The following is a 27826-nucleotide window of genomic DNA, read 5'->3' as shown; positions in this document are numbered from 1 at the left end:
TAACTTAAGATTTTTCCACATGAAAAATTATAGACCCGCTTCTCTTGTATTAGCCTTACTCGAGAATTTTATCAGTTACCTAAAAAATCATAGTAAAACTATATATTAATTATTTAGAATCGTATTCATTGTATTCGGACTAAATACTTATCGGAGTATTAGTACTCGGAATATAATAAAGTCGTGGCAGTACATAGAACCTTTTCCTTTCGTGTGTCATCGTTAGTTGTCGCTTTTAGGCTTGCAACAAAATTTTATTATCTCTACCAAGTACCAACATTTCCGACCACTACTTCTCCCCTATCCAACACGACACCTCTTGTTAGTTGTTCATGTCATAGTATATACATCCTTGTCGGCTTTATCTTTTTTGTTGTGTCTATTTTTATTTGTGAAAACATTAAATATTAACTTGTCATTATTTCGATCACCTACAGAGAATTTTATTTCCGTATATCAGTGATTCACATTTTAATGTCTGAAGACTAAGCGATAAGAAAGCAAAAATCACTCTAAATTTGTTAGTTTTTAATTCCTTCTTCTTAGTCAAATTTAAAGTGAGTTTTAACTTTAATTTATAATACAAATTTACTATTATAAACAGTTATTTAGTATACGAGTGTAGTGACCTATCAAATGTTTTTTTAATGATAGGAAATTCATATAATATAGAAGGGTTATATGTTTTTGGGCGTTTTAAATTGTTTGATTCTAAATATATCATTGATAACTTTAAAAAATATTCAAATAAATATCACAATAATATTAATATTTAAAATTACTTTTATATATTTTATTAATTATATTGAATTTTATTTGCAGATATATTCATAAATTTGACACTTGATCATTTGTGTTATGTTTGATAGAAAATTCCAATAGTAATAATATCAATACCTAAGAAATTTACTTAGGTATGTCACGTAAACAAAAATGGCGATCCAAATCAGAAGATTCTTTTGAAGATATTCCAATATCTCTGACAATTGAAACTTTGACAGGTACAGCTTTTGAAATAAGCGTATCACCCTCTGATTATGTAAGTTCACTTAAGGCAAGAATACAACGAGTTGAAGGTAAATTTATTGAATTATTTCTTGTAATTTGTTTTTTAAAAATTTTAAATTAAAATAATTTTAGGAATCCCAGTCAATCAGCAACATTTACTTTCAGGAGAGAAAATTTTATCTGACAATACTACAATAGCCTATAATAACCTTTATAATGGGGCAACATTGCGATTGGTATTGTCATTACAAGGGGGACCCATTGGAACAAGTCGAAGAATGTTACCTCTTGATAACGAAACCATTAAACAATTGGTGGATCTTAATAGGTGAATACAAAGTGTTATATTTTATGTATAATTAGTAATTATGGTATGATTGATATATATCTATTTTGTAGTTCTTAATTACTTACCTTTAAATTACATTTTTAAGAGATTAAGAATGATTTAATAGGGCAGGTATATACTATTTTAATTAAAGTAAAACTATATTTGATTTTGAAGACGCACCTTTTGAGCTCCCAAATCATAAAAAATGATATAATATTATTTAATAATTTATATATATTTTGTATATGTCCAATTAGACCAATCTACCCTTATATAAATTAAATTTAAATTAGTAAAAATGCTGAAAATCTTTAAACTCTCAAACATTTAGTAATGTTTGTCAATTATAGTTAAGTGAACTAAAATATTAATTCTGACTTATATCACAAGTTAAGTATTTTGTGACTTAATAAAATTATTGAATTAATTGCATTTTAATTTATTTTATTTCTCCGTTCTTTAAATGTTATTATCTGTTTGTGATATCTTACTTTATAAAATTAAAAAACTTTTGGGTACCAAATTCTACTGTATACTACATCAAAATCATATATCATTATATTTTAATTCTTAACCTTTTATTTATATTTAAATTAAATAACTGAGATCATATTGAAAAGATTAAAGAGAATTTTCAAAATGTATTTTTAGAAAAGAAATATTGGAAGATGCCCCTCCAGGAAGTAAACTTGCAGTATTAATTTTTCGTGAAGGAGAAGTTATTAATTTACTTCGAGTGATTGAAAACAATGATGGTTCTATTACGAATTTAATGGAATCTCCCAGGTAAGTTTTTATCATATTTACTTCCAAAATAAAAAAAGCCTTAACCTCATGTTATTTGGATTCAGAAAAATATCTACTGAACAAACAGAAAAGAAAAAATGTAAGCAATCTGTTGACAATAATGTAACATATCGAAAAATGATGCAGTTAAAACATAAATTAGAATCACTTTCTATTTCATCTAAAAGCAAAGTAAATATTTACAAAACCAAAAATTTTTATCACATCTCTTAGCAAAAAAAAAATTATATAACCAAATATAAATTTTTCCTATAACAGATTTCTTAATATTAAATTATATGTTGAAATGTTGAAAAATGGTATTCATGGTATTTTGTTCAATAGGGATCATATCATTTAAAATAAAAATGATGTATTTGTCGGATAGGTAAATTGCTAAAAGAGCATTCATAAATATTAAAATAAAATAGATAAGTGGTTTTAAAGTTCTTAGGTATGATTTAGAAAATTAAAAAGATTGATCAGTTGTTTTAAAACTATATTACTAAGAATATGTGTTCTAAATGAAACAGAAAAATTTTATAATATCTAAGTAAAGAGAGTATTGATGTAAAAAATTTTGTGTTGAATATTTTGTTATAAACATAAAATTTATTTTATGTAGAGATCTTATGATCTTAATTTAATTAAATTAAATTTATAATATACAGATAGCCTAAAACTATGGTTACTTTTGTTAACTTATATATCAATTTTAATTTAAAATATAATATTTTTTTAGAATGACAGTTATTTTTTCTATTCAATTAAGGTGAATCTTATTTTTTAATATTTAACAAATTTAAACACAACAAAACTGATTTCAGTTGAACATTCATTAAAATTAAAAAATTAAAATTACGTAATATACCTAAATTTATCTATGTGTTTAATATAAATAATTTAAGTATACAGTTATTAAGTATATTATAGAGTATAGTTTTGAATATTAGTTTTTAAAATTAAATTAAATATTATGTAGTTTGGTAGAAAATATTATGATATATTAACAATATATATATTTATTATTTTGTTACCATAACATAAATTTGTTATAAGTCAAAATATTTATATGCTTTATAGTTAAAATAATTTAAGTGCAAAAAAATTAATTTTAATAATTTTATTAAATAATTTAATGGCTTATTACTATGACCAAATTAAAATGGTAAATCTTTTTATTTTTCTCATTTTTCAGTGTAACAAACTCTAATTGCAGTGTAATATTTTTCCAAATCTCATTTTCACTCTATAGTTATTTTTCACTCTTAATAAACTTCTAACTCCATTAGGATTATGTGTGTTTAATTTAAAGTTTAACACCTCAAAGGCGTAATAAGTACAAATATTTAAAGTTTTAAAAAAGATTACCTAACAGCAACTTGTTAAACTTATTTTATGAGCATAAATATATTAATCTTTGTAAATTAATTTTTTTAGCTAAAAAAAACCAAACCTGAGAATCGAAAATCTATTACAACTTCTGATAGATCACAATTAAATACTGAAAAAGATAATAGTAAACGTCATACTTGGAGATTACCTAAAATTGTTCAGCCTTCAACAGGCTTGGAAAAATATGTGCATAGTGCAGAATTTTCAAGAATACCTGTTTTACCAACAATTGCTAGTGCATGCTCTGAAAAAAGTACAAAAACAAGTACAACCAGACAAATTTGTCATTTAATGAATGATCCTAGACACACTGGCAGTACTTCAAGTATTGACAGGTAATTTTAATTGTATAAATATTTTGACATAAACATTTTTAAAAATAATTTTATTTGATAGAATTTAAGTATTAAAATAGTAACTAAAAAATTTAATTAAATTAATACATAGTTATCAAAAAAAATTATATTAAAAATACTTAAATTCAATGAAAAAATGTTTAATCATATTATCAAAATTAAAATTGTATAAATTAATATTAATGTTTAGTGTACAATAAAAAGAACAAATAAATAAAATTTGAAGCATCATCATACTCAACATAAAAAATTATATAGGTTTCAATAATTTTTTTCTATAATGAATTTTTATTTCTTTATTAATTCAAAGATTAATTTTTAACAAATTGTTCACAATAAATTCCTTCTCCATTCTTCTCTATCATTTGTCATATTTTTGAGCTCTCTGTAAGAAGTGACTTCTGCATTATTTGGCTAATGTATCTTGTCCTAGGTCTTCCTTTTGATCTTGTTCCTTCAATTATTGCATTTACATTCAATTATATGCAATTCATCTCCATGTCTCAATGTGTGTCGTATCATCTGCCATCTCTTTATAATGTCTATCAATGTTTGTTTTTCATCTATTGTCTGCATTTGATTTTCTATCAGTCCAGCTTATTCTCTGCATCTTTCTCCAACACCACATCTCCAGAGCTTCTAATATATCTTTCTCATTCTTGTTAATTGTCCAGGTCTCACTTCCGTATAATGCTACACTCCAGACTTATGTTTTTATGAGTTTTTCTTTGTTACTATGTTCAAATTTCTTGATGTTACTATTTTTCTCTTTTTAAGGAATATATTCTTTGCTTGACCTATCTTGCTTTTGATTTCTTTGGTTGATTTTCCGTCATCTATTATAATGCTGCCTAAGTATTTGAAATAGTCTACTTGGATAATTTCTTTTTTTTCTAATGTTATACTTCTAGATGGTATGTTTTTCTTGTAGCATACTAGGACTTTGGTCTTAGCTGCGTTTATTTTCAGACTATAATCCTAAAATGTAATATTCATTACATTTAATGCTGTTTGTAAGTCTTCCTCAGATGTTGCAAGAACGACTATATCATCAGTAAAGCGAAGTATTGTTTTATTAGTACCCCTCCTATTCACTCCAATTTCTTTTTGTTCTAACCAAAGCTTTATGGCGTTTATTGCTTTTTCAATAAATACGTTGAACAATACAGATGAAAGTGGACACCCTTGTCTCACACCTTTTTGGATTCTGGCACTCATTGTTGTTGCATTAATATTAATAATTTAATGTTAATTTTTTATTATATGTACTTATTTAAACATATTTATAATATGTTTCTTGTTCTTCATAAATCTTATAGAGAATATGTCTGTCTTTAAAATCTAACTCTGTTTCTTCCAAAATTAAAGAGACTTCTGTAATGAATTATATTGATTATTCTTTTCAATATCAGTATTTCAGAATCTGGTACAGACGTTGAAGTATCTAGTGCTGATTGGTCTAGACGTCCAAGTACCTCATCATTGCTGTTGTCACATAATATACATATTAATGTATCTAGACAAACATCACCGACTGAGCAAATGGCAACTATGTCTCTTACTAACAATACAGGATTAGGTGCTATACACAGAATTTTAAATAGGTCGGATATGCCTATTCAATTGGATGATAATGATGAACCAATGGGAACTGAGCATAAAAACGAAGAAAAACCTACTTCAATTGCTGTAGTAAAGGATCTAAGCAATACCACTACTGAAACTCAAACTGTTGAAAAAAAGAAAAAGCGATGTGCCCAATGCAATAAAAAACTAACAATTAGTGCCCAATATACATGCCGATGTGGACTTATATTTTGTCCAGAACACAGGTAAATAAAAATTAAATTTTATTCTTGTATTTATATTCTTTATTTGTTTGTAGATAAATTGGTTAGATTATAATTAAATCTTATTCATTAGTTGATAATATACATAAGAAAAAACTGAGCTTTCCATAAATGAAATTAATTTAAAAATAATAGAACTAATTTTATTTTTATAATAAAAAATATTTATTGAAAATAATGTCAAATACATTTACTGATAATAAATAGCAATTATCATAATTCCTTTGTTTTATTATAGATTAGATTTTTATTAATGTAATTGAGATAAATTACAAAAGTATAAGTGAAATAAAAAAAAATTTCACAACCATTCCTTTTCTTTGGAATACTATATATTTTTTGTTATAAAGTTCATTAAAATTATAAGATGCATAGTTAAAAATAAAAAGTATATACAAATTCTTAACCAGCATAACTAGTTAAAAAAAGTCCCACCATAAATGTGTTAACTTCAAGTTCTTTAAAATGAAAATATATTACTAAATGATTTTTATTATGTATCTCTCGTTGTCATACTTATCATAGCATGATACCCAAATATTAAAAGGTTTTTTTTTTGTCAATAGCATTAATGTTATATTAACTTTATTCATACTATAATTATTATCATCTTGGTATATTTTTTTAATTCTTTGAATTATTTTAGGTATTCAGAGTCACATAATTGTTCTTATGATTATCAAAAAAATGGTCGTGATTCAATTGAAAAGAACAATCCATTAGTTGTGAGACCAAAGTTACCAAAAATTTAATAGATGGTTGAAAATACAATATTTAAATATATCTCTGTAGTTAATAGCTGTATAGATATACACTGACACGCAAATTTGTATGAAAATTTATTTGCAAATACGAGTTATAAACAATTCATTTATCTTGTTTATCCTTTTTCTTGACGCTGCAATATTTATTGAGTATTATATTTGTGTAATCACTCAAAATGTTGTAAGTGGATTCTAAGAGCTTTTTATTGTGTTTAACACCAATCTACTAATTTAGTTATACAATGATTATCTTCCATTTAAGCAATTTATAACTATTTCTAAAAATTAATTATATTTATAGACATTTTTTGTTATTAGGTATATACATAACGGGTAAAAAATTAATTATACTTGAAAATGTATTTTTATTTCTAAACCTCAAATTATCCTGTATTTCTTTGAGTATAAAAAAAAGGGCTCGTTATTTATGAAATTATATATTATTATATTTTGTGTATTTGAGTACAACAAATTATAGACATACATAAACAATAGATATTGATCAGAGAAGCACATGGCTTCAATTCAATGTCATAAAAAAAAAGTATTTAAATTAATAAAAAAAAAAAACAATTTTTATCACACTTCAAATTTTCTTAAGTTTTTATACATAAAATATAGATTTCAAAAAAAAAAAATTATTTATGCTACTAAAATTCAAAGTATAATTATTTTTGGTAACTTATAACTAACAAGAACAAAATGAAATATATACATTAAATAATAAAGATATGTTATTGTAATTGTTATGTCTATCTTAGGATATTAACTAAAGATATTCAACTTGAAGTAATATGATAAATAAATACAAAGCTATTTCTAGGTTAAAAGAACGGTAGCGAATAACAGTGTTAAAATTAACATTAACGTTAAAATTAAAACTAATGTTCTACTTTGAATTATATTTCTCTAGCTCTTGAAGTATTAATCTTGCTTCATTTGCACACATATATTTCATACGAACTTCAGGTGTTAGTAGAGAAGCTATATATTTAGTATAAGTAGATCTAGCGACATGTCCTGAAACAAATGGAATATTTTTTGTATTAATGATATAAAATATTTTATATAAGTGTTGTGCTGTAAAATTTTGACTTAAAAAAACTAGCAGTGGATTACATAGTTATAATTTATTAATTAATGCAAATTAAAGAAAACTATTAGAAATTGATAAAAATATTATGTCTTAATTTTATATACTATATTAGATAAAATATTTTCTGAAGTCAACAAAACTCATAGTACTTAATATACAACTCAGAATAATGTATTGTTTACCCAACAAAGTTTCTTAGTTTATTTAAACAGTTTAATTTTGAAAATTAAAGTATTTATTTATATGTTTTTATTAAGAAAATTTAATTATTAACATCAATTAGTTTTTACCTATAAATATTTTTAAATTGCTTTTACTGTAAGCAATATCTAGAATATAATCAACTTAAAAAAAAAAAAAAATTATAATTATTATATGATTGGCTATTTAATCAACTAAATTTATCTTGTCAACAATTTGATTCGACAATAAAAAACAAAAGGGCAAATTGAGTTTGATGTTTTGGTGACTTACTAACAAAATATAGGTCTTTTTCTAAATATGAGATTTATTGAAAAAAAGAAATCATTATTAAAAGATTTTAAGTATCAAATAGGTTATATAAACAGTTTGCCTACCTTAAAAAAACAATATATACATATATATAATAAATAATATTGAATTTTTTAACTGAATATATTTCATGATTAGCTATTAATTACTTTTCAGGATTATCTCTTATAATGAATAAAGGTGTTAACATCATTTTTTAAAGGATAACATACATATTCAATTAACTAATTAATAAAATGACTGGTTGATAACAAATTTTGGACAAATAATTTGAATGTTATTCTAATTTTTATACCTAGATGAGACGAAAAGTTTGATTGAGAAATGATTTGTAATAAAAATAACAACACCCATTACTCACCTCTAGTAATTATTTTAAATTATTTATAATTTCTAAAATACTGGTCTAAATGTTGTTATCAACCAGTCATATATTTAATTAGTTTATTTTCTATTTTTAAAAACTGATTAAATATGTATGTATTACCATTAAAAAAAAAATTGACAAACCTATACGTTATAAGAGATGATCATAAAAAGTAATTAATAATTAATAAATCAAGAAAAAATGTAACTAAAAGAAATCAAAACTTCTTTTGTGAATATTATATTTATTTTAGAGTAATCGAGTGATTTATGATAAACCAACTACCATGTATATATATTTGATGTCCCTGAAATATTGTGATTTGAAAAATATCAGAGAAAAAAATAAATGGCATCTTATTATGTTATAAAAATTTTTATTCTTGAATTTTTAAGGAACATGAAATATTTTTTTGTTGAAATAATTTGATTTTCAAGTTTAATTAATTTGAATAAACAATTCTAAGCGATCTTTTTTTTTTAAATATCAAATGTATACCTACCATGATTATTTTTGAAATCTAACCATAATTGACTAATGTTTGGATGCCCAATTTTCTTTGCACATTTAAAAATCTGAAAGAAAAAAAATTTAATAATAACATTAAGAATGGTATTAGGGTGTGTATTGAGTTTATTACTTTCCTATGATCAAGATTTTGTATAAATGATCTACATTTGTCAATTTGTAGCATATTAGGTATTAAATAATTTCACTTTTTTAAATTTATAATAAAAAATACAGTAATACTTACTGATGGAGATTCCAAAATAGAGAAAAAATGTACTTTGATTTTTTCTTTTTTTTCATTAGATATAGTTAGATGATTGTCATGTCTACCACGTTCGTCATTAGGAAACAAATATTTTGCTTTTATTTTTTGACATAAATTACGTACCAAAGCCATTGTTGTGCCATGTAAAATAACAAATGCGTTTTTACAAACATCACGAAAGATACCAAATTCTTTTACTCGGTATTGAAAAAATTTAGATGATTTTCCTTTATCGTAGTAGTTTAATTTCTTTTGTTCGTTCATTGATATTAAAGCGAATAAATAAATTCGTTTTTCTGACATTGTTAACTTCGACATTTCTGTTTTAAGACGAATTCGAAAATCATCTTCAAACATTTTTAAACAGTTGCATGAGCAACACTGTTTTTCATTTATTTCATCATAATTTAAGTCTTTTTTGTCATCTAAATTTTCGTATTCATCAATTACGAAGTCTTCATCTAAACAAAAATGATCTTCATCCATTTTATATTTTAAAGTTTTACAAAATAAATCTGAAATTAGTTTCGTTGATTTGAGTTAAAAAAAAAAAGTTTAAATAATTCTACAACCTAATAATAGAAATTAAAAAACTCTAGACAAAAATGAACAACAAATATTTTTAAAAATTACAAGCAGCAGATTTGTACAAAAATAACGTCTATTAAATAAAAAAATATTTAAAATTGATAAGATGTAAACTTCCCTCGTATTTTAATAACTACGAATTTATGATAAGAAGAAAATTTAATGTTCATAAGCTACACATGTTGAACACGATATCACTAATTTTATTTTATTTATATAACAATAAAATGAGTGAAATATTAGTTAACAAAATAGAACCATATATGTATAATCAAATCGTCTTAATTTACTATTGAGTAATTTTATTTATTTTGTTTTTAATACATAGTTTGTAGTGTAGAATTTTGTAACAGTTGGTAATATAACGTTTCGATTTTATAATACTTAAATATAAGTAGCAAACCCACAATATTTATCTGAATATCTTTTCAAGTGAAAGATTTTCTCTTCTAAGAAATAAAAGTATGTAATTATTAAAAAACATAAATTTAATAGTATATATATTATTACATATTTTTATATAATCAATAAAAACTCAAATAATTGATAAAAAAGTAATTATGTTCAATGCTTTGTTGAAGTATGCCAACCTATTATGGTTCATATCATTTAGGAATACTCTATGGATTATACGCTTAATATTCACTGATAACAGATGAAATTGATAACACTGCACAATATTTTACTCGCTAAGAAAATAAAAAACCACACATGAAACGAGTGATTTCGGTCTCTGCATCAGACGTGTGTTCGTCGTGTATTCTCTCAAGTCTTATTAAATTTACATAATTTTTACAAAAAAAAAATGTTAATTTCTCTTCCCTTTCAATTTTTTATTTGTGATGTAATAATGATAATAAATGATAAATATTTTATTTAAAAGTATGCTGCCTATTAGGAGTTTTTCTAATTTTCAAACTATTTCTAGTTTCATCAGTAATCACAAGTGATAGAGTCACATGTTATATATTTTGAAGAACGGCTACAGTTACCCATGTTATAAACATTATTGTCAAAAATAATTATGGACGGAAAAATAAAAAAAATCTACAAAATTGTTTTAACTGGTGGTAAGATTATTTTTTTATAAAAAAAAATTACTCTTAGCCTATACAAGTCAAATTACTTTGCACTCTAGAAGTGTTTATATTTATTATATAATTCAATTTATAAATTAAAAAAATTACTACATCAGTAAGAGTTATCAATATAAAAAAAATATTTTATACAAATAGAGTTGAAACTAATAACAATACTTGTATTTTCATTTAACTAGTTATGTTTAATGTTATCAGTGATAATTTAAATGATGTAACACATGTTTAATAACGTATAAAAATTACATAACAAAAGTATTTAAATTTATCTTCATAACTTATAAAATGTAATTAACGTTAAAAATTCATCATTAAAAATTAGAATATTTGTTAATATATTTTTAAAATAATTTTTTATGCATTGAATAGTTTTTAAAACGATTTAATAAAAAATGATTTTCAGTTAAAAAATTAAAAAATGGGTAACTATTAAAAATGCATGTGTTTATTAATTAATTAATAATATTTAGTCAATTTTCTTAAAAAAAATACGTAGATAAATAAATCTACTGAAAAAAAAGTAACTATATAGTTTATATTTGATTCAAGTTAACTAAAAAAAGTACATTATCTTACAAAATTAATGTAATATTGAATTTGACTTAATAATAACCACATTAAATTTTTTATCTCAAAATTTTTTACTTATATTTGCATATAAGATCACCGTCAGTTTTTATTTTTTAGAAGGTTATAAAAAATGTATAAATTCTCCACGAAAATATATCATGTTTAACCTTATAATTATATGTAATTTTGATCAATTTCGGGAAGGACATACATAAAGTTTTAAAGGTCGAAATATTTCGGGGTGATATTACTAGGTTATGTATGAGTAGTTCTGTTAATTTAATTTGTGCTTGTAAATATTAACTAAATTATGTGCTCTGAAACGCATTTGACGGGTTTTTATGTTATTACAATTATAAAATCTTGTTATTTAATTAGTTATTAATCATTTCTAATAAACATCAATAATTCTGTTAATTTTATTTGTTAATTGTTTAGTCGATTTTCATATAACTTGCTCTCACAAAAGATTTGATTATGTGTTATTCATCTAACACGTGGATTCTAGTTGTACAAAATNATTTTATTTGTTAATTGTTTCGTCGATTTTCATATAACTTGCTCTCACAAAAGATTTGATTATGTGTTATTCATCTAACACGTGGATTCTAGTTGTACAAAATGATAAATATTTATTAAGTAGTTTTGTAACCGATTTACTATCAATATTAGCAAAAGCAAAGGTTTAATAAACAATGAATGGTGCTATTTCATTGTACTTTTAAATTTGTATTTAAGAGTAAAAGAGTTGATTACAATAAAAAAATGAACAGTGTAATACACTATCTGAACATTTGCGTAGTAATTAAAAAATTGTTGACTTAAATTTAAATATGTATTCTTGATGTAAAAACGACGCAATAGTTATTTTTTTCGTATATATGAAATTTAATCATAAAGTCATATGTAATACTCTTCTGCAATAAGTAAAAAGCAAAATAATTTTAAACTCTTCTTTTTTTTTTATAAATAATATAATTTTTAAGTCAATGCAAATTAATTTAGTGGTTTATAAATTACCATGCTATTTGTTTTCGTTTAATTTTCAATCGTGAATATTTGATTTAGGAGCTCCTCTAGGCGTAGTTCTAGGTAGTTCTGAGCACAATCCTTAGGATGTGTTAACCAAAAGCAGGTCTTCTCTATAAGATTGTCACCCAAACAAAATACTTTTTTTTTTGGTCCCCATAAAAAATCTAGATCCGTCCTTGTTTTGGTATTTTATTTTTTGAACATAGCTGTAATCCAATTTTGATTGGTTGAAAGGACATGTGCAATGATTTTCTATAACCCTTTACATTATGATGTTAGCAGTTATTATAATTATTTTTTAGTGGCCCATATGAATGTTAAAAGGACAGTTTTTAAACATTTTGGAAGCTTTTATGTATTTATTGCGTGTTTCGTGACCCATTATTGACTATTATTTAACAGTGAAAAATTAAGGTTACTTAAATAATTTGATTAATGTGGTAATCATATACAGTAGTCTTACATTAATTTCCCATGACACCGTAGTCTTTATTTAAGGATAATATGAAGCCTTATATTACCTATTTGATTTGTTAGGTTCAACTTTCAAGGATTATATTATGACAGCAAAGTTCAAATTAATATAATTCTACTTATAACAAAGTTTAAAAAAAATATTAAAAATAGTTGGTATGTATAAAAAAAATTATATTAAAGAGACTTTTTGATGCAATTTTTACTTTTATTTTGGGATTAAAAGGTTTTTATTATGAAATTTAATGTGTTTTTTTAGCTACTCAATTTTGCACGTGTAATAATTAGAGTAAAAATATTAAAGTAAATAAGTTGAATAATGTCTGTTAAATATGTTAAATGAANGTAATAATTAGAGTAAAAATATTAAAGTAAATAAGTTGAATAATGTCTGTTAAATATGTTAAATGAACACATTTGTAAAATGTTTACAGTTCTTCATAATTTGCCCAACTATTACTGAGTTCTGTAGGTTTATCTCATTTATATTTTGGCACTTGAGGCTGTTATTATTATTCCCTTTGCCATAAAGACATTAATCATGCATCGTGATTTATGGCGGTTGCGGAAAAATAATAATTAAAATAGGTCTTAAGGTACGTAGTGGGTATTTTTATTAATAAATTTTAATTTAAAAAATAATAAAGAAACGCTGTTATTTAAAAAAATCTTCAAGTTTTAGAATTCTTTTTAAAAAATAAAAACTGTTTTCAGTTCTCTATTTTTTTTTTCAAATGACGAATTTTGATTAATCTAAAAAAATGTTAACAAATTTCACATATCAAAATGTTTAGCTGAGACGAGTAATAATTTTTATGTTAAATTCTATGTTCTATATATATAAGCATAGTTATATAATATATATAATTTTATATAATATATAAATTGTCAAGGTATCAGTAGACATTTAAATTATTAAATGGTGTTCTAAACAGTGGTGCGTTATTACATTATGTATGATACATGTCTTAATAGCTTTAAGGAATGTATAAGTACTATGTGACTGAATATCTTCCTTTTCCTCATAAAAAAAAACTGGACACTATTGTTGTAAAATACGATAGATAATGAGATTCGACGGATGATTGGGTATCAAGATACTGGTGTTTTTTTTTTATTTCTATTTTAATAGTAATTATTTAACATATCAGTGAACTGATTTTAAAATTCACTATAATTGATTAACTGAAAATTACAATATTTAATGAACAATATATAATTTACTTTTATATTATTTTTAAAAAAACTTCATATTGAAGTTGAAAAATATTATTTTTTAGAAAAAGCTGTATCAAAATTATCTCATTTTACGTTAATGGATACGGTGTTTTTTTACATTTTTGTGTACATAATAAAAAATATATTCGTTAGTCGGTTTGTTGATGAGGTACCTATAGCCACTACGAATCAATATTTTTAAGGTTGTATACGAACTGGTGTTCTACCTTTTCTTCTTAATGTTTATACATATGTTTAAAACAACAAAGAACCATCTGTTTTTTATAACTATAACAATAAAAAAGATATTGTTGACCATCCTAATGATATATTATGTACCTAAAACAACCATTACTTGTAAATATATTTTTTAGTGCATCAATATGTGAAATTTACATAACTAACATATTGTTTTTAATTGTTTATAAAAATGTTAGTATTGTAAATTTGTTTACTTAACTCCAAAAAATTTTATAATTTTATAATTTAAGCAGTTTGTTGTTGAATAGAAAAATGAGTGTTTTTAACTGTCATGGATTTTAACAAGATACTAATAAACTATAGTTAACAACACGTTTTCAATTTAAAAAATATCAAAATAATAATAATTCGAATGAATTCATTAAAAATTTACATAAATTTGATCATAAAACATATTAATGTAACATTATTATTATTATATTAACAAAATTATAACAATAATACGTGTGATAATAAAATTAAGTATTTTTTTCTAAATAAATACTTATACTCTTAATGCATTAAAATAGATAAAAAAAAATTATAAATTGAAAATCTAAGTTTCACATTAGCGTAAAGGATAATTTTCTTTATTCGACTTATACTAAACTCTAAACTGGCACTGCACTATTATTTTTTGTATTTATAAACTGAAAATTATTCTTCTGTTTTTTTTTATCTAACCAAAAGTAGTTGTATTAATTATTAATATTGTATAAATATCAAGAAAAGTTGATGAATTAGTAATCAGTAATCATTATCAGTATTCTTTGATATGATAATGCTTACGATGCAATTTTAGTTAGTTTCTTTTTAATGAATTAACTATGTATAATAAAAATTAATTGATGTATAGAACTTATGATACAATGTAGTATACTGTTGTTTTAAAAGTTATTCTAGACGTGTCGTAGGTATATTTAAAGGGTTATCTACGGCCAAAGAGATATGTTTTGACTTTTTACAAAGTAGGTTATTTTTTTTCTTGGCGTCAGTGACAATCATATTACCAGTTATATATTATGCCTGTAGTACATAATACTTTAGTATTCTGCAAAGAATCACATTTATTTTTATATGAAATAATGCCACATAATTATACCGTATAATTATACGCCTTTTCTCAATGAATTTTTATAGTTTGAAATTTTAATCATGAGAATGTTATCCTAACCTAACCAAAAAAAAATTGTTGATTTTTTTTTTATTAATCTGAAGGTTTAGTTGATACTTGCTTGCTGTTTTGATTTTAAGAAGTTCAATTTATAGAAATAAATTATTTAGAAAATTAGTAAATTAATTTTGCCTTTTCTTACTCTAACGGTTATGATATTTGCTACTATTAAAACTCCCTTACGATCAATCACCAACAGTGGCAGTTCGTATCTGTTATGTTGTAGATTTTAATGTTCTAAAAATAACATATAAGTGTGTGCTGTTATTAATACATTAGAAAAAATAAATTTAAATTATTCTCAGGCTTCTTAGTGAATAATTTTTTAATTGTTCAGCTAATTATAATAATTATATGTTAATTGTTTATTCTAAAAAATTCTATGTATTTAACAATTTATAATTAATTTTAAATTCAAACTTCCTTGAATTATGATAGACTGTGCGTGTTATGAGTAATTTATTTTGATATTTTACTTCAAAATAACTGTATATTTACATATAGATATTATAATTTATTTAAATTATATTAATAAATAAAATTGGCAAAAACATTTAATTTTATTCATATTTAGACTAACCTAATGATGCAAAATCACGCTAAAATCATAAATTTTTTGAAAATATGTAAATTATGAATAGGATTTTCATGCCAATTTAACATTGTAGTTTTAACATAATTGGTTATTATAATTGATTTAGAATAATATTAACAGCCTAAATATAACAAAACCATTTTAGTTAGTTCCAATTTATTTTTTAAAAAACAAACAATGTTTGTGACAAATAACTCAATTTTTTAACAAGATATCAATAGACATTTTTATCATGTGTCAGGAATTAAAGTATGTGTATATTTTTGGAATACTCAAATATATCATCATTTAAAGCTTAGTTGCTCGTGATTATTTCTAAATAATAATTATATATTGTAAATTATAATTTTTTATCGATGTTTAATTGTAAAAAAAAAAGTTTAAATTACATTTGTAGCTCATCCGTATTTTTTTTGCTGAATTCACTGCGCATTAATAAATAACTAAGTTTCAAGGTTTTTGTTTCAACTACTTATTTTCATTGAAAATATTAAGGCCGAAGTCAAACTACTATTTAAGTCTTTTATGACTCATTTATAATTTAAAAATCTTTAAAAAAAGTTAAACGCTATAATATCAATTATTTTTATAATTCAAAAATATATGTCGAATAGAAATTTTATATTTTAATTACATTTCCAGTCACAGTGTAATTAATCAATTTTAATCTTGAAAATTTATCTCTTAGTTAATTTACCAACTTGTATCAAATTATTATAATTTATTTTTGGTCACCAAATAATATTGTTTACTATATTATTAATCACTTATTGAACGAATGATTTTATTTTGTGGATTTCAAAGTTTGTGTGTATTATTTTTATATTATTATATATTTTTAGTAATTGCCGTGATAATTAAACTAAATATTTAGACATTAAATTATGTGCAGTACGATGAACCATGATACGCAATATTATAAAACACTTTATAATAGTGGATCATATCTTTGAACATAAATAAAACTTAATTCCTCGGTAATTATTACTTGTAAAAAAAACATTTAATTATTTTTTTTATTTATTAAATAAGCAATTTTTCTTGTTATTGAAATAATTACTCTTGTTGATACTAACTTATTAATAGCTTCTATATGCGAGAACACAATAGAACATTATCGCCTCATTTTATCTTAATTACATTTCCAAAATATGACCAATATTATTCAATTAGATTATTTTTATATATAAATTAATAAAACATCTGCTCTAACACTCGGAGACCAAACTTTTAGTTTTAACCATTAATTAAATTGAATGGAGATTTTTTTCAAGATTATAAATATCAATATTTTTATAAAATAATTAACATTTCTGCCATTCTTGTGGGAAATCCCAAATAGTTTAGATAAAGGCGAGGAAGAAAAATGTGCTTGCTAAACTAAGCATGTTTCGTAAAACGAGATAAATATTATTCAAAACATGAAAACATGTAATAAATCTTATTAAAATTTGGTTGAATAATTGTTTCAGGTCCATGTGGAGGTAAAACTACTGGTCAATCGAGATTAAGTACCTTTTTTGAAAATTTAGGATGGAAGGTAAAATTTAGTCATTTATATAATATGTACTTTAAAAAAATTAGTTATATTTCGTCTTTTATCTATTTAGGTATACAGAGTTCCAGAAACTGCCAATGTCCTTTTAAGGTAGACTTTATTTTATTAGTTTAAATTTTTACTTTTGTATAATGTGTATGATTCAATGGCGGCCTTTAAAGTTAAAAATATATAAGAGAGACATAATTGTTTCACTATCTAAAAAATTTTTTGGAGAGTTAAATAAAATAATTTGATAGCATAATATGTATTGAAAAATCAACGATTTTTAGTATATATATTTATATGTAATAGTGTTTTAGTTAATGTCAAACTTCTTATATTTACAATTTTTACTCATAGAGCTTATTTATGTTCATATTTTTTCAGTGGTGGAATCAAATTTTCGGAGCTTAGTGATTATGAAGGTAATTTTAATAATGATTGTATTTATTTTTCAAAAATTTTTCCTTATTAATTGTTTAAATTTATATAATGGTTATATTTTAACATAAAACTCAAGTTGTTTTTCACTTTAAACTAAATATATTTTATGAAACTATTTAATATAGAATGTAATCTGTACTTTAATACATAATCTAATGAAAATTGAACATTTATACTTAAGTTTTGTTATAAGTTATAATTTATAAATGCATGATAATCATATTCTTTTGATATCATATGAAGCCAGATATTAGGAACTTAAAACAATTACTATTTGAGGTTATAACATGTTTTATTTTAGGTTTTATTGTTTTAAAATCTATTTATTTGTTGATATTAAAGTTTTTTTTGTTAATGGCAAATTAAAAAGAAATTATCATTTACCTTGAAATTTAGCTATTATAAATAGTTAATTTAAGTAATATCAATATCTTGTGAAAAATCATATTTTATCTTATTTGTGTGTCAATATGAAATCGTTCTTTTCTTTATAAATTTATTTAAAATAAAAACAGTGCTCCTCTAATTCATAAATGTCCTAAAAGTATGTTAATTAGTTTTTTTTTCAAATTTAAAAACACTTTCTGGTCTGGTCTATAAGTCATTCATTTTATTTTTATTCTTTTAAAAAACATTTAAAAATAAAATTAAACAACTCTTCTAAAAAGTATAAGCAAAATGTATTTATAAAAATATTGAACAAATTAGTAGTTAGATGGATTTAAAATTAAATTTAAGTTATAAAATAAAGTTTTATAAAAAATATTTAACAATAAATTAATGAATTTTATTTATTTAAATAAAATAATGAATAAATCATCTAATTAAACCTTAAGTATATTAATATAAAATAGTTCTGGCTAAAAGCCATCAATAGATTACTGTATGAAATATGATATAAGCTCATATGAAAGAAACTATAAATTTAAAAAAAAAAAAAACACTACAAAAAATACTTATAAAATCACAACTAAAAATTTTTTGGTAAATATAAAATTAGGCTAAAATAACAATTTAATAAAAGTAAAATAAAAATTTTTATAATTTTAGTGAAAACATTTATTTTACTCGTACTATTCAATAATTCTATTTTATTCCAGCTACAAAATTTCAAGAAAACTTGCTGAGATCTATGTTACATATAGAAAATACATTTTTTGAACTTGGTGAAACATGTGAACAAGATTGTTTAATTATTTGTGATAGAGGAGCTATGGATGCAGCAGCATGTGAGTAATTTACAATTTTTTTTTTAATCTTTTATTCATTGTTATGAAAATGTTCGACACTATATATATATATATATTTTAAATTAATAATTTTATTAAAAAAAAATAATTCAAAGCAGAATTATTATTTAAAAATTACTTTAATTTAATATTAAACTAATGTTTGATAAATTTATTATTTAAAATACGACTTATTACTTCTTTGTATGATTGATCAAAGTTATGTGTAATTTTTAAACTGTATGGTATTATTGAGTAAACAGAACTTGAAATTCATTTTTTAGATATAGCCAGCAGTAAGTGGGACCAAATTTTGAAAGACAACAATTTAAACATGGTTGATTTACGGGACAATCGTTATAATCAAATAATACATATGGTTTCTGCTGCGTGTGGTGCTGAAGATTTTTATACAACTGAAGTAAAAAACATAATTTTACTTTTAAATTCACATTAAAAGTTTATGTATTCAAGGATCATTCATGCAGAAGAGAAGATGTATCATTGGCAAGAAGTTTAGATACTAAAGCTTCAGCAGCATGGATAGGTCATCCTTACTATGATGTCATTGATAATTCATCTGATTTTGAAAATAAAATATGTAGAATGATTGCAGTAAGTATAAGCTCATTAGTGTACCAATCTATCATATTTAAAAAGTATTTTTATAGGCAGTATGTCAGAAATTAGGCGTTGACACAGGTGATCGTTTAGCAACTAACTCAAAAAAACGAAAATGGTTAGTAAAATATTTACCTAGAGATCAATTGTTTCCTCCATTTCAAGATTTTGATGTTGTTCATAATTATTTACAAACATATACAAAAAACATGCAAGCTCGTTTGCGAAAGAGAGGTCAAAAGGGTATAATAATAAATAAATAATAAAGTATAATCCATGTGTGTTATTAGTATTTTTTTAAGGTCATTGGAATTATACTCATACTATTCGTAGACCTAGAGTTAGAGGCCAAGTGATTGAAGTGAAAACCCAACTAAGTCACAGAGATTATGTAAATTTACTATCACAGAAAGATGAAACACACTATCCAATTTACAAAAAAAGACGTTGTTTTATTCATAATAATCAGTATTTCCAATTAGATATATATTGTAAGCCATGTCATCCCAGGTATAAAAAATAGATAATGTTATATTTATTTATTTTTCTAGTACATTCAATATATTTTTTAGGTGTGAAGGATTAGTATTGTTGGAAACCTATTCTGCTCTTGACGATCAAGAACTTCTTGATCGCTTACCTAAGTTCCTAGATATTGAGGCAGAGGTGACAGGAGATGCAGCATATTCTATGTTCAATTTATCACTTGTTGAAGAATGGGACAAAACTAAACATTTCTGTCACTATTTAAAAGGTTCTTAATTGTAAATTTACGTTTTATTTTAAAATTTTATTTTTGTAAATTGTTTGTATTAGGACCTGATGAAGATCTGAATATTGAACATAAAACAAATCAAGTTAGTTATAATCATACTAACGGAAAGATCAGGAAATAGTATCATTCTGAATTATAAAATTCAATATAGTATAACATTTCAGAATATAAATATTGAGAAATGTTAAATAATATGCTTTTAATATTCATGCTGTGTTATACAATATAACTGTTATTCAATTATGCTTTATTTGCCATATAGTATAAAATATTATTTTCTAAAAAATTATTGTTAGTCTATATAATTTTATTTATGTATTCTAAAATACTCAATATTTTGATGAATATTATTGTTCTTTTACTCTGCCACTGTTAGTTATTTATATTTCAATGAATAAAAATTATCACATATAAGAAGATTATTTAAATCTTTTTATACAACATTGATATACTAATTTACTAGTTTAATAAAATAATAATTAAAATTTTTAATAATTTCAATATTTAATTTTTCTTTCCATTATAGTGTTTCTTTTAAAGTTTTATGGAACAATACCTAAGTCAAATAGCTTTTTTAAGCCAGTATTCTCTAATATAAATATTATTATTTATATTTACTATCTTCCTATTTATTAATACCTAAAGATATATCATGAATTTAAAGTAAATAAGTAAAATTAATCAAATGCATGGACATGGTTCTATAGTTGTGATAAGTTAATAATTATTCAAAGAAAATTAACTTGTATTCATTTTATTCAATAAAATAAACATTTTTTTTTATATTTTCCAATATTTTTTTGATGGTAAACTAGCAATACAAGCCTAATAATATTTTAGCATACAACTCAAATTTGAATTTTTTAGTTACTATCTTACTTATTAAATACAGATATCTAATCATTATTTAAAACTAAGTAACTAATTATTTTCAAATACAAAATGTCAGGCTAGTATTACTGCTGTTAAACTCTAATTCATTTGTATAACATTCTTTATTTAAAAAAAGTGATTTTATTTTTTTTACATATTTATGATTAAAATAACTACATCAAGTCATGATACATAAGTGTATTATTTTTAAATATCATGCAACATACTTAAATATAATGATATAATTAAGAGAAAAAGTAATCTTTTATAATTTTCTAATAAAATTTACTTGACAACATAAGAACAAAAATTAGGATATCATGTAAATATGATAATATATTAGACAAACGTTATTCATTTATACATTGTATTTTTTCATTACTTTTAATGTAATGTAACAACTTTAAAATAGTACTTGGTTTAATTCCTGGTATTCGGCTTGCAGCTCCTAACTATAAAAAAAAAATTGTATTCATTAAATATATGATTTGTTTATGTTTGAATCTTTAAATTTAATATTTTTAAAACTTACAGATTGAGGTTTAATGTAAGAAAGTTTCTCAATTTCTTCCGTTGACAAACTCAATGTTTTCCTATTAACAGTATCTCGATAATTTATTTAAATAGGAAAAACCAGTATAAATAAAGTAATTATTTGCATAAATAGATTAAAGTTTATTGATTATACATGATAAAATAGCTTTTCAAACTAAAAAACCAAGATAAGTGTAGTCAGTTAGACATTTCTAAAATGGAAATTTAAAATAAATGTATTAAATTGTTATCATGATAATTTAAAAATAGTTTATTGATCATTTTTAACACCAGTTATAATTAAAATGCAGATTTATTTGTATCTAAAAAGTTAAATTTATATGTTTTATCATAAAAAAATCCTTTAAATATGAATGTAAATTAATAAAAATTTTCACTAATAATGCTTCATGGTTTTATATATAAAAAAGTTACTCAAAATAGATTCCACTCTCAAAATTTGGGCTATTTATTATAATTTAGTACCTTTACAATAAGATATTTTACAGTCTTTTATATTTTATTCTAGCTTCACTATGATACTTTTATATTTATTGGTATTTAATAGAATATAAATTTTAAATAAGAAACTCATCATGATTTTCTTTGTGTTGCTTTTTTATTATGTAATTTTTTTATTACAGGTGATTCAATATTTTTTAAATACTCATTTTAAGAAGCAATTAAAATATAAAAATTAACTTACTCTGAAAAATTTAGATCTGACGGAATAATTAATGATTGATCAAGTTCCATCCGGGCTATATCATCTTGCTGTTCACTTACTAACAAATGATACATTGCTTCAATTTTTAAACGTGTTTCTAAATTAGCATCATTTATTTTTTTAATAAACTGAGCAGGAAGAATTGGTTTAAGCAGATTTAATGTAATACCTTCATTAGCTAAACCTAAAATTTCAAGTGCTCTAGAAAAATGTAATAATAATAGAAATAATTAAAAATGAAATCTAACTAAGAAAATTTGATTAATATCACTCGTTAATTTTAAAATAAATAAAATTTTATTTAAAAGGTCAATTTCTCATAGGAAACAAATCACAGAAACGTTTTTATTTTTTTAATTACATATTATGTTATATGGAAATATGCTTTAACTTGAAATAATTAAAAATGATGCAAGTTTTCTCTTACTATGAATAAAATAAAATTTTTTTTTTACAAAAATTGTTTGATTTTAGGCTGTAATTCCCAATTATTTCTAGAAATTGAGTTTTTTCTTTTTCATTTTAAAGAACATTTTAGTAACTTTAATTTAATGTATATTTAAAGAAAACAGGATTTTTGAAATATTATCATAAATTAAAATGGATTTATTTAGGATATAGTAATATTGTCTACTAATACAAAAAAAACACGTCAGACTAAAACTAATAGCTTCTCAGATACACATGGACACTAAAATAGTCAAAAAAAATTACATACGTTTTAGATTCAGGATTTTTAGAAGTCTTTCTTCCTAATAATTTATTCCATTTATACATAGTCATGGAGATGGAGTTTAAAATATTTTTACCATCAGACAATTCTGAAAATATTTTTTTAGTTTTATTAAAACGTGCTTGACTTACACAACCAACTGTAAACCCTATAAAAATAAAATAATTGATTAATGCATTAATGACATAAATACAACAATGTAGCAGTTTCAATTATTTTTAAAATTATTTTGTTAAGGATTTTATATTGAAAAAATTATGGTAATTTTTAAGTAACAATGAGATAATATTAACAAATAACATTATTTTAAATTGTACATGTTAATAAGTTTCTAAACAAAATTAATAAAATATATTGCATTCTTCAGAATTTTTAAAAATGGATCTGTCACATTATTATACTGGCTTATAAGCCATTATAATTTCAATAATTGATGTCAGTATAGTTGTAATTATTACAAAAATTTGGTGATACCCTTTTCAGTAAGTCTTATGTCTGCATTATCCGGTCTTAAGAAAAGACGAAATTCTGCTCGACCTGTAAACATACGGTATGGTTCATCTGTTCCTCTTGTTGTTAAATCATCTACAAGAACCCCAATGTAAGCTTCTGTCCTACTCAAGGTTAAAGGTTTTTTGTTCATTGCCTGTAATAGATAAGAGATATCTTTTTATTTTAACTGTTAATATTAGGTGGTAAGCACGAGGATAAGTAACAAACATATAAAAGGGAGTATAGAAGTAGTGTCAATTGCAAATAAGATAAAAGAAAATAGACTTAAAGGTTTGGTCATGTTATGATGACAGACAAAACAGAAGCTGTGAGAACAGTTATGAAAATTAATGTCAAAGAAAGAATAGATAGAAGAAGACCAAAAAAGAGAAAGAGAGATGTTATAGAATGCGATATGAGGACAGCTGATATGTATGTAGATGATGTGGGAGATCATATCACATGAAAATTTAGAATAAGGATGGCCGACCCCCAAGTAGTTATAATTAAGATGAGAAAAAAGAACAAGAAGAATATTAAGTGACAGGCATGTACTAGATCATTTTTTATTAGAAAAAAATTTCTTCTAATTTAACTGTAATAAACACCAATTTTTTTAATTTCAAGAGTTTAGAGCATAGACAAAAATAGTGTTATGAGCTGAGGGTACTAAAAGATATAAAACATATAAAATATGAAAAATAAATTTTCTCTCCTCTCTATATGATATATCCAATTTACCTTTTATTTATTTATAAATTATATAGATAGAATATTTTATTTTAAACATATTGCAATGTTTAAAGTAAAATACACATACTACTGGGATGATAATGCACAGAAACAATATTAAAAAACAAGATTTCCAAAGAATAATAATTATTTATATAATAATAAAAATAATTATTTTATTTTTCTTAGAAAATTTAAAAAGAATGATGAAATTTGCTTGAGTTGTATCTATGCTGTAGTGGCCCTACTGCCATTCTTACGGTATCCTAGCAGGCTAGTATGTGCCTGTTATGTAGTGTAACATACCTTACAAGCCGCATTAATTCCTGCTAAAACACCTTGTGCAGCTGCCTCTTCATATCCAGTTGTACCATTTATTTGCCCAGCAAAGAATAAACCAGGAATTCTTTTTGTTTCCAATGTAGGATATAATTCTCTAGGATCAACATAATCATATTCTACTCCATAGCCTTCAAATTAAAATAAAATAAATTTTAAAACAAAATTTAACTAGTTTATACTATACCAAATTGAATAATATTAGCATTTTCTAATCCATCTATACTTCTTATAATTTTTATTTGAAGTTCTTCTGGTAAAGTACATGATAATCCATTTGGATAAACAACATTACTATTAAAACCTTCTATTTCAAGCCAGATTTGGTGATTTCTATCATAATATCTAAAATTTTGTTTAGTATTATATAAAAAACTACAGATCATAAAATTTTAATGCTTGTTTGGATTTTAAATAAAATGAGTTACAAAAAGGAGAGAATATTTTTGTTATAATCAATTCTAAGACCATTTTCCAAAAGTTTTTATGTCAATTTTAGAAACTTTTCAGATAACACAAAAATAAATTTAAAATTTCATTGGAGTCTTTTATACAAAAAAAATCTTTTCGAAAAAATTGAAACAAATTTTTTTTTCTTTTTTACAATAGAAAACATTTTTATCTGTATAAGTTATAAAAATCCTCAAAACCTATATTATGACATTAACTTTTGAATGCAAAACCATGATTTTATTATATTCATTGGTAACAATTCACAACAAGCACTGCAGGAAAGTGAGAAAAAACTTACTTCAGTGATTTGGATTCGAGTGATGGACAATATCGAGGACCTTTAACTTCTTCTTTTATATGTCTATTTACACTTAGATTATCTAACACAATTTGATGAACTTTACTATTGGTATAAGTTATATATGTTTTAATTTGTTTTTGAGGCTAAAAATTAGATTAAGCTAATGAAAATTACATCAAAATTTTAGTAAACTTTTTTTTTACATCAATCCAAACTGAATCATTTAAAAATGAAAATGGTGTAGGAACATTATCACCTGCTTGAAAGGATAAATTAGAGAAATTTATAGATTCTCTTTCAATACGAGGAGGAGTGCCTGTTTTCATTCTACCAGTTTTGAATTTAAATTTTTTCAATGTATTAGCAAGTTTTATTGAAGGTTTTGAATTAATTCTACCACCTGGTTTCACAACAATACCACTATACATTTCTCCATTTAAAAATGTTCCAGTTGTTAAAACAACACATTTAGTTTTCAATTGCATTTCATTTTCTAAACAAAATATTAATAATGATAAATTATTATTTATTTAAGAAATGTATGATAATAGTTAGTACTACTATAAGGTGTGATGGCGCCCTAGGCCAAGTGTTATGTAACACTTTTTTAAAACTTATAAAACAACAGTTTTAACACCAAAAGTAATTAGCTGAACCATATATACTTAACTTGGCTTGAAAAATAATAATAATTGTTGTATTATTACCTAAAATTACACCACTACAATTATTATTTCCATCAAGTTCGATATTCTCCACAGAACTTTCAATTACAGTGAGATTTGGGGTATTATAAAATAGTTCCGCTTGCATATATTTTTTATAGAGCTCTCTGTCAATTTGAGCTCTTAAGCCCCATACAGCTGGCCCTTTTCTTCGATTGAGAACCTAACATTTTTCTTAATATTATAAATTAAATTGATCTTTTTATTAAATAAATATTTCACTTTATAATGTATGCCTGATAAATCACAAATTTTAGCACACAATCCATCAAGAGCATCTATTTCTCTCATCAAATGTCCTTTACCAATACCTCCAAATGATGGATTACAAGACATTTCACCTAAAAAAAATAAAATTGAGTTATTCTAAAATGGTTTGTAAGATTTAGATCAAGATGCAATATTAAATTGACTAATTAATTAAGGTAATAAAAAATAAAACATTGTATTTTGGGTAAATAAAAATTAATGAATGACCACAGTGTTAACAAAATAATAAAAATAAAAAGGGTTCTAAAAAGATTTCTTTATTTAGTTCTTTTTTTTTAATTATAAAGCTTAATACTTTCTACTAAGTCTCTGAATTTGATAAATTCTTATTGTAGACTTAAAAAACTAAATGAAAGTATATAACAATTTTAAAAATAGGAATAACTTAAGAATTTTCAAAGTGGTCCAAGCATAATTTATAAAAGTATACATTTTATTTAATAAAATAATTACCAACTGATGATTTTGCGTGAGTAACTAGTAATGTATTTGCACCCATTCTGGCTGCAGCTGAACAAGCTTCTACTCCAGCATGACCACCACCTACAACAATTACATCAAACTGTTTTGGACAAAGACAAAAGTGTTTTTCTCCTAAAAATACTGTTGTTCTTGACACATTTAGATTAAAGCTTTTAAATAATAAAAAAAACATTTTAACGATGACAAAAAGATGTTGATGAATTGATTATTTTTCAAGGATAAAAAATTATCATTTCATAAAATTTAACATAGTAAGATATTTTTCAGATTTCAGATAAATTTTAATGAAATAGTCTTAAAATTAATTTATAGAATATTGTAGTACT

The 27826-nt window shown here is 23.1% G+C and overlaps 4 protein-coding genes across 9 annotated transcripts; 2 read left to right on the top strand and 2 right to left on the bottom strand.

Moving 5' to 3' along the window:
• Positions 1-284: 284 nt before the first annotated feature.
• LOC126906981 (AN1-type zinc finger protein 4-like) lies at positions 285-6596 on the top strand. Its single transcript, XM_050687969.1, has 8 exons — positions 285-557; positions 823-1076; positions 1141-1336; positions 1991-2125; positions 2191-2317; positions 3566-3855; positions 5289-5708; positions 6373-6596. The coding sequence occupies exons 2-8, from the start codon at positions 917-919 to the stop codon at positions 6476-6478; spliced, it is 1434 nt and encodes a 477-aa protein (XP_050543926.1). The 5' UTR covers positions 285-557; positions 823-916; the 3' UTR covers positions 6479-6596.
• A 364-nt stretch (positions 6597-6960) lies between these two features.
• LOC126907037 (uncharacterized) lies at positions 6961-9939 on the bottom strand. The gene is made up of 3 exons (XM_050688042.1): positions 9221-9939; positions 8969-9041; positions 6961-7510 (listed from the first exon to the last, which is right to left on the bottom strand). The coding sequence occupies exons 1-3, from the start codon at positions 9725-9727 to the stop codon at positions 7380-7382; spliced, it is 711 nt and encodes a 236-aa protein (XP_050543999.1). The 5' UTR covers positions 9728-9939; the 3' UTR covers positions 6961-7379.
• A 579-nt stretch (positions 9940-10518) lies between these two features.
• LOC126907014 (TRPL translocation defect protein 14) lies at positions 10519-21255 on the top strand. Of its 4 annotated transcripts, XM_050688006.1 has the most exons (12): positions 10519-10673; positions 10758-10899; positions 17702-17769; positions 17840-17877; positions 18157-18194; positions 19314-19442; positions 19727-19863; positions 19917-20057; positions 20114-20306; positions 20366-20573; positions 20636-20817; positions 20880-21255. In XM_050688006.1, the coding sequence occupies exons 2-12, from the start codon at positions 10854-10856 to the stop codon at positions 20957-20959; spliced, it is 1260 nt and encodes a 419-aa protein (XP_050543963.1). In that variant the 5' UTR covers positions 10519-10673; positions 10758-10853; the 3' UTR covers positions 20960-21255. The 4 variants fall into 4 exon arrangements, with proteins under 4 accessions (XP_050543963.1, XP_050543981.1, XP_050543972.1 ...); XM_050688015.1 differs by lacking the exons at positions 10519-10673; positions 10758-10899 and adding an exon at positions 11330-11348; XM_050688033.1 differs by lacking the exons at positions 10519-10673; positions 10758-10899 and adding an exon at positions 17188-17206.
• Positions 21256-21649: 394 nt separating this feature from the next.
• LOC126906920 (protein MTO1 homolog, mitochondrial) lies at positions 21650-27826 on the bottom strand. 3 transcript variants are annotated; one of them, XM_050687868.1, is made up of 12 exons: positions 27471-27826; positions 26970-27088; positions 26730-26910; positions 26226-26515; positions 26020-26165; positions 25456-25613; positions 25236-25399; positions 24180-24351; positions 23691-23853; positions 22952-23173; positions 22244-22304; positions 21650-22163 (listed from the first exon to the last, which is right to left on the bottom strand). In XM_050687868.1, exons 1-12 carry the CDS (start codon positions 27670-27672, stop codon positions 22062-22064), a joined length of 1980 nt encoding a protein of 659 aa, XP_050543825.1. In that variant the 5' UTR covers positions 27673-27826; the 3' UTR covers positions 21650-22061. The 3 variants fall into 3 exon arrangements, with proteins under 3 accessions (XP_050543825.1, XP_050543833.1, XP_050543839.1); XM_050687876.1 differs by lacking the exons at positions 21650-22163; positions 22244-22304 and adding an exon at positions 22312-22457; XM_050687882.1 differs by lacking the exons at positions 21650-22163; positions 22244-22304 and having other exon boundaries at positions 23016-23156.

The sequence above is a fragment of the Daktulosphaira vitifoliae genome, unplaced genomic scaffold, assembly GCF_025091365.1.
Source record: "Daktulosphaira vitifoliae isolate Bord-2020 unplaced genomic scaffold, ASM2509136v1 Scaffold_1, whole genome shotgun sequence".
NCBI classification, from domain to species: domain Eukaryota; kingdom Metazoa; phylum Arthropoda; class Insecta; order Hemiptera; family Phylloxeridae; genus Daktulosphaira; species Daktulosphaira vitifoliae.
The sequence above is the reverse complement of the archived record's forward strand: the minus strand, read 5'-3'. Positions and strand labels throughout refer to the sequence as shown.

Excerpts from the sequence above, each read along its gene's own strand:
- LOC126906981 (XM_050687969.1), top strand. The coding sequence starts at position 917 with ATGTCACGTAAACAAAAATGGCGATCCAAATCAGAAGATTCTTTTGAA. Across the intron at positions 2,126-2,190 it reads AATTTAATGGAATCTCCCAG|AAAAATATCTACTGAACAAA; the intron begins GTAAGTTTTTAT and ends ATTTGGATTCAG. Across the intron at positions 3,856-5,288 it reads AGTACTTCAAGTATTGACAG|TATTTCAGAATCTGGTACAG; the intron begins GTAATTTTAATT and ends TTTCAATATCAG.
- LOC126907037 (XM_050688042.1), bottom strand. The coding sequence starts at position 9,727 with ATGGATGAAGATCATTTTTGTTTAGATGAAGACTTCGTAATTGATGAA. Across the intron at positions 9,042-9,220 it reads CTATTTTGGAATCTCCATCA|ATTTTTAAATGTGCAAAGAA; the intron begins GTAAGTATTACT and ends TTTTTCTTTCAG. Across the intron at positions 7,511-8,968 it reads AGATTTCAAAAATAATCATG|GACATGTCGCTAGATCTACT; the intron begins GTAGGTATACAT and ends CATTTGTTTCAG.
- LOC126907014 (XM_050688006.1), top strand. The coding sequence starts at position 10,854 with ATGGACGGAAAAATAAAAAAAATCTACAAAATTGTTTTAACTGGTG. Across the intron at positions 19,864-19,916 it reads AAGATTTTTATACAACTGAA|GATCATTCATGCAGAAGAGA; the intron begins GTAAAAAACATA and ends TATGTATTCAAG. Across the intron at positions 20,058-20,113 it reads AAATATGTAGAATGATTGCA|GCAGTATGTCAGAAATTAGG; the intron begins GTAAGTATAAGC and ends GTATTTTTATAG.
- LOC126906920 (XM_050687868.1), bottom strand. The coding sequence starts at position 27,672 with ATGTTTTTTTTATTATTTAAAAGCTTTAATCTAAATGTGTCAAGAACA. Across the intron at positions 26,516-26,729 it reads TTGTAGTGGTGTAATTTTAG|AAAATGAAATGCAATTGAAA; the intron begins GTAATAATACAA and ends TATTTTGTTTAG. Across the intron at positions 22,305-22,951 it reads TCAGATCTAAATTTTTCAGA|GAAAACATTGAGTTTGTCAA; the intron begins GTAAGTTAATTT and ends TACTGTTAATAG.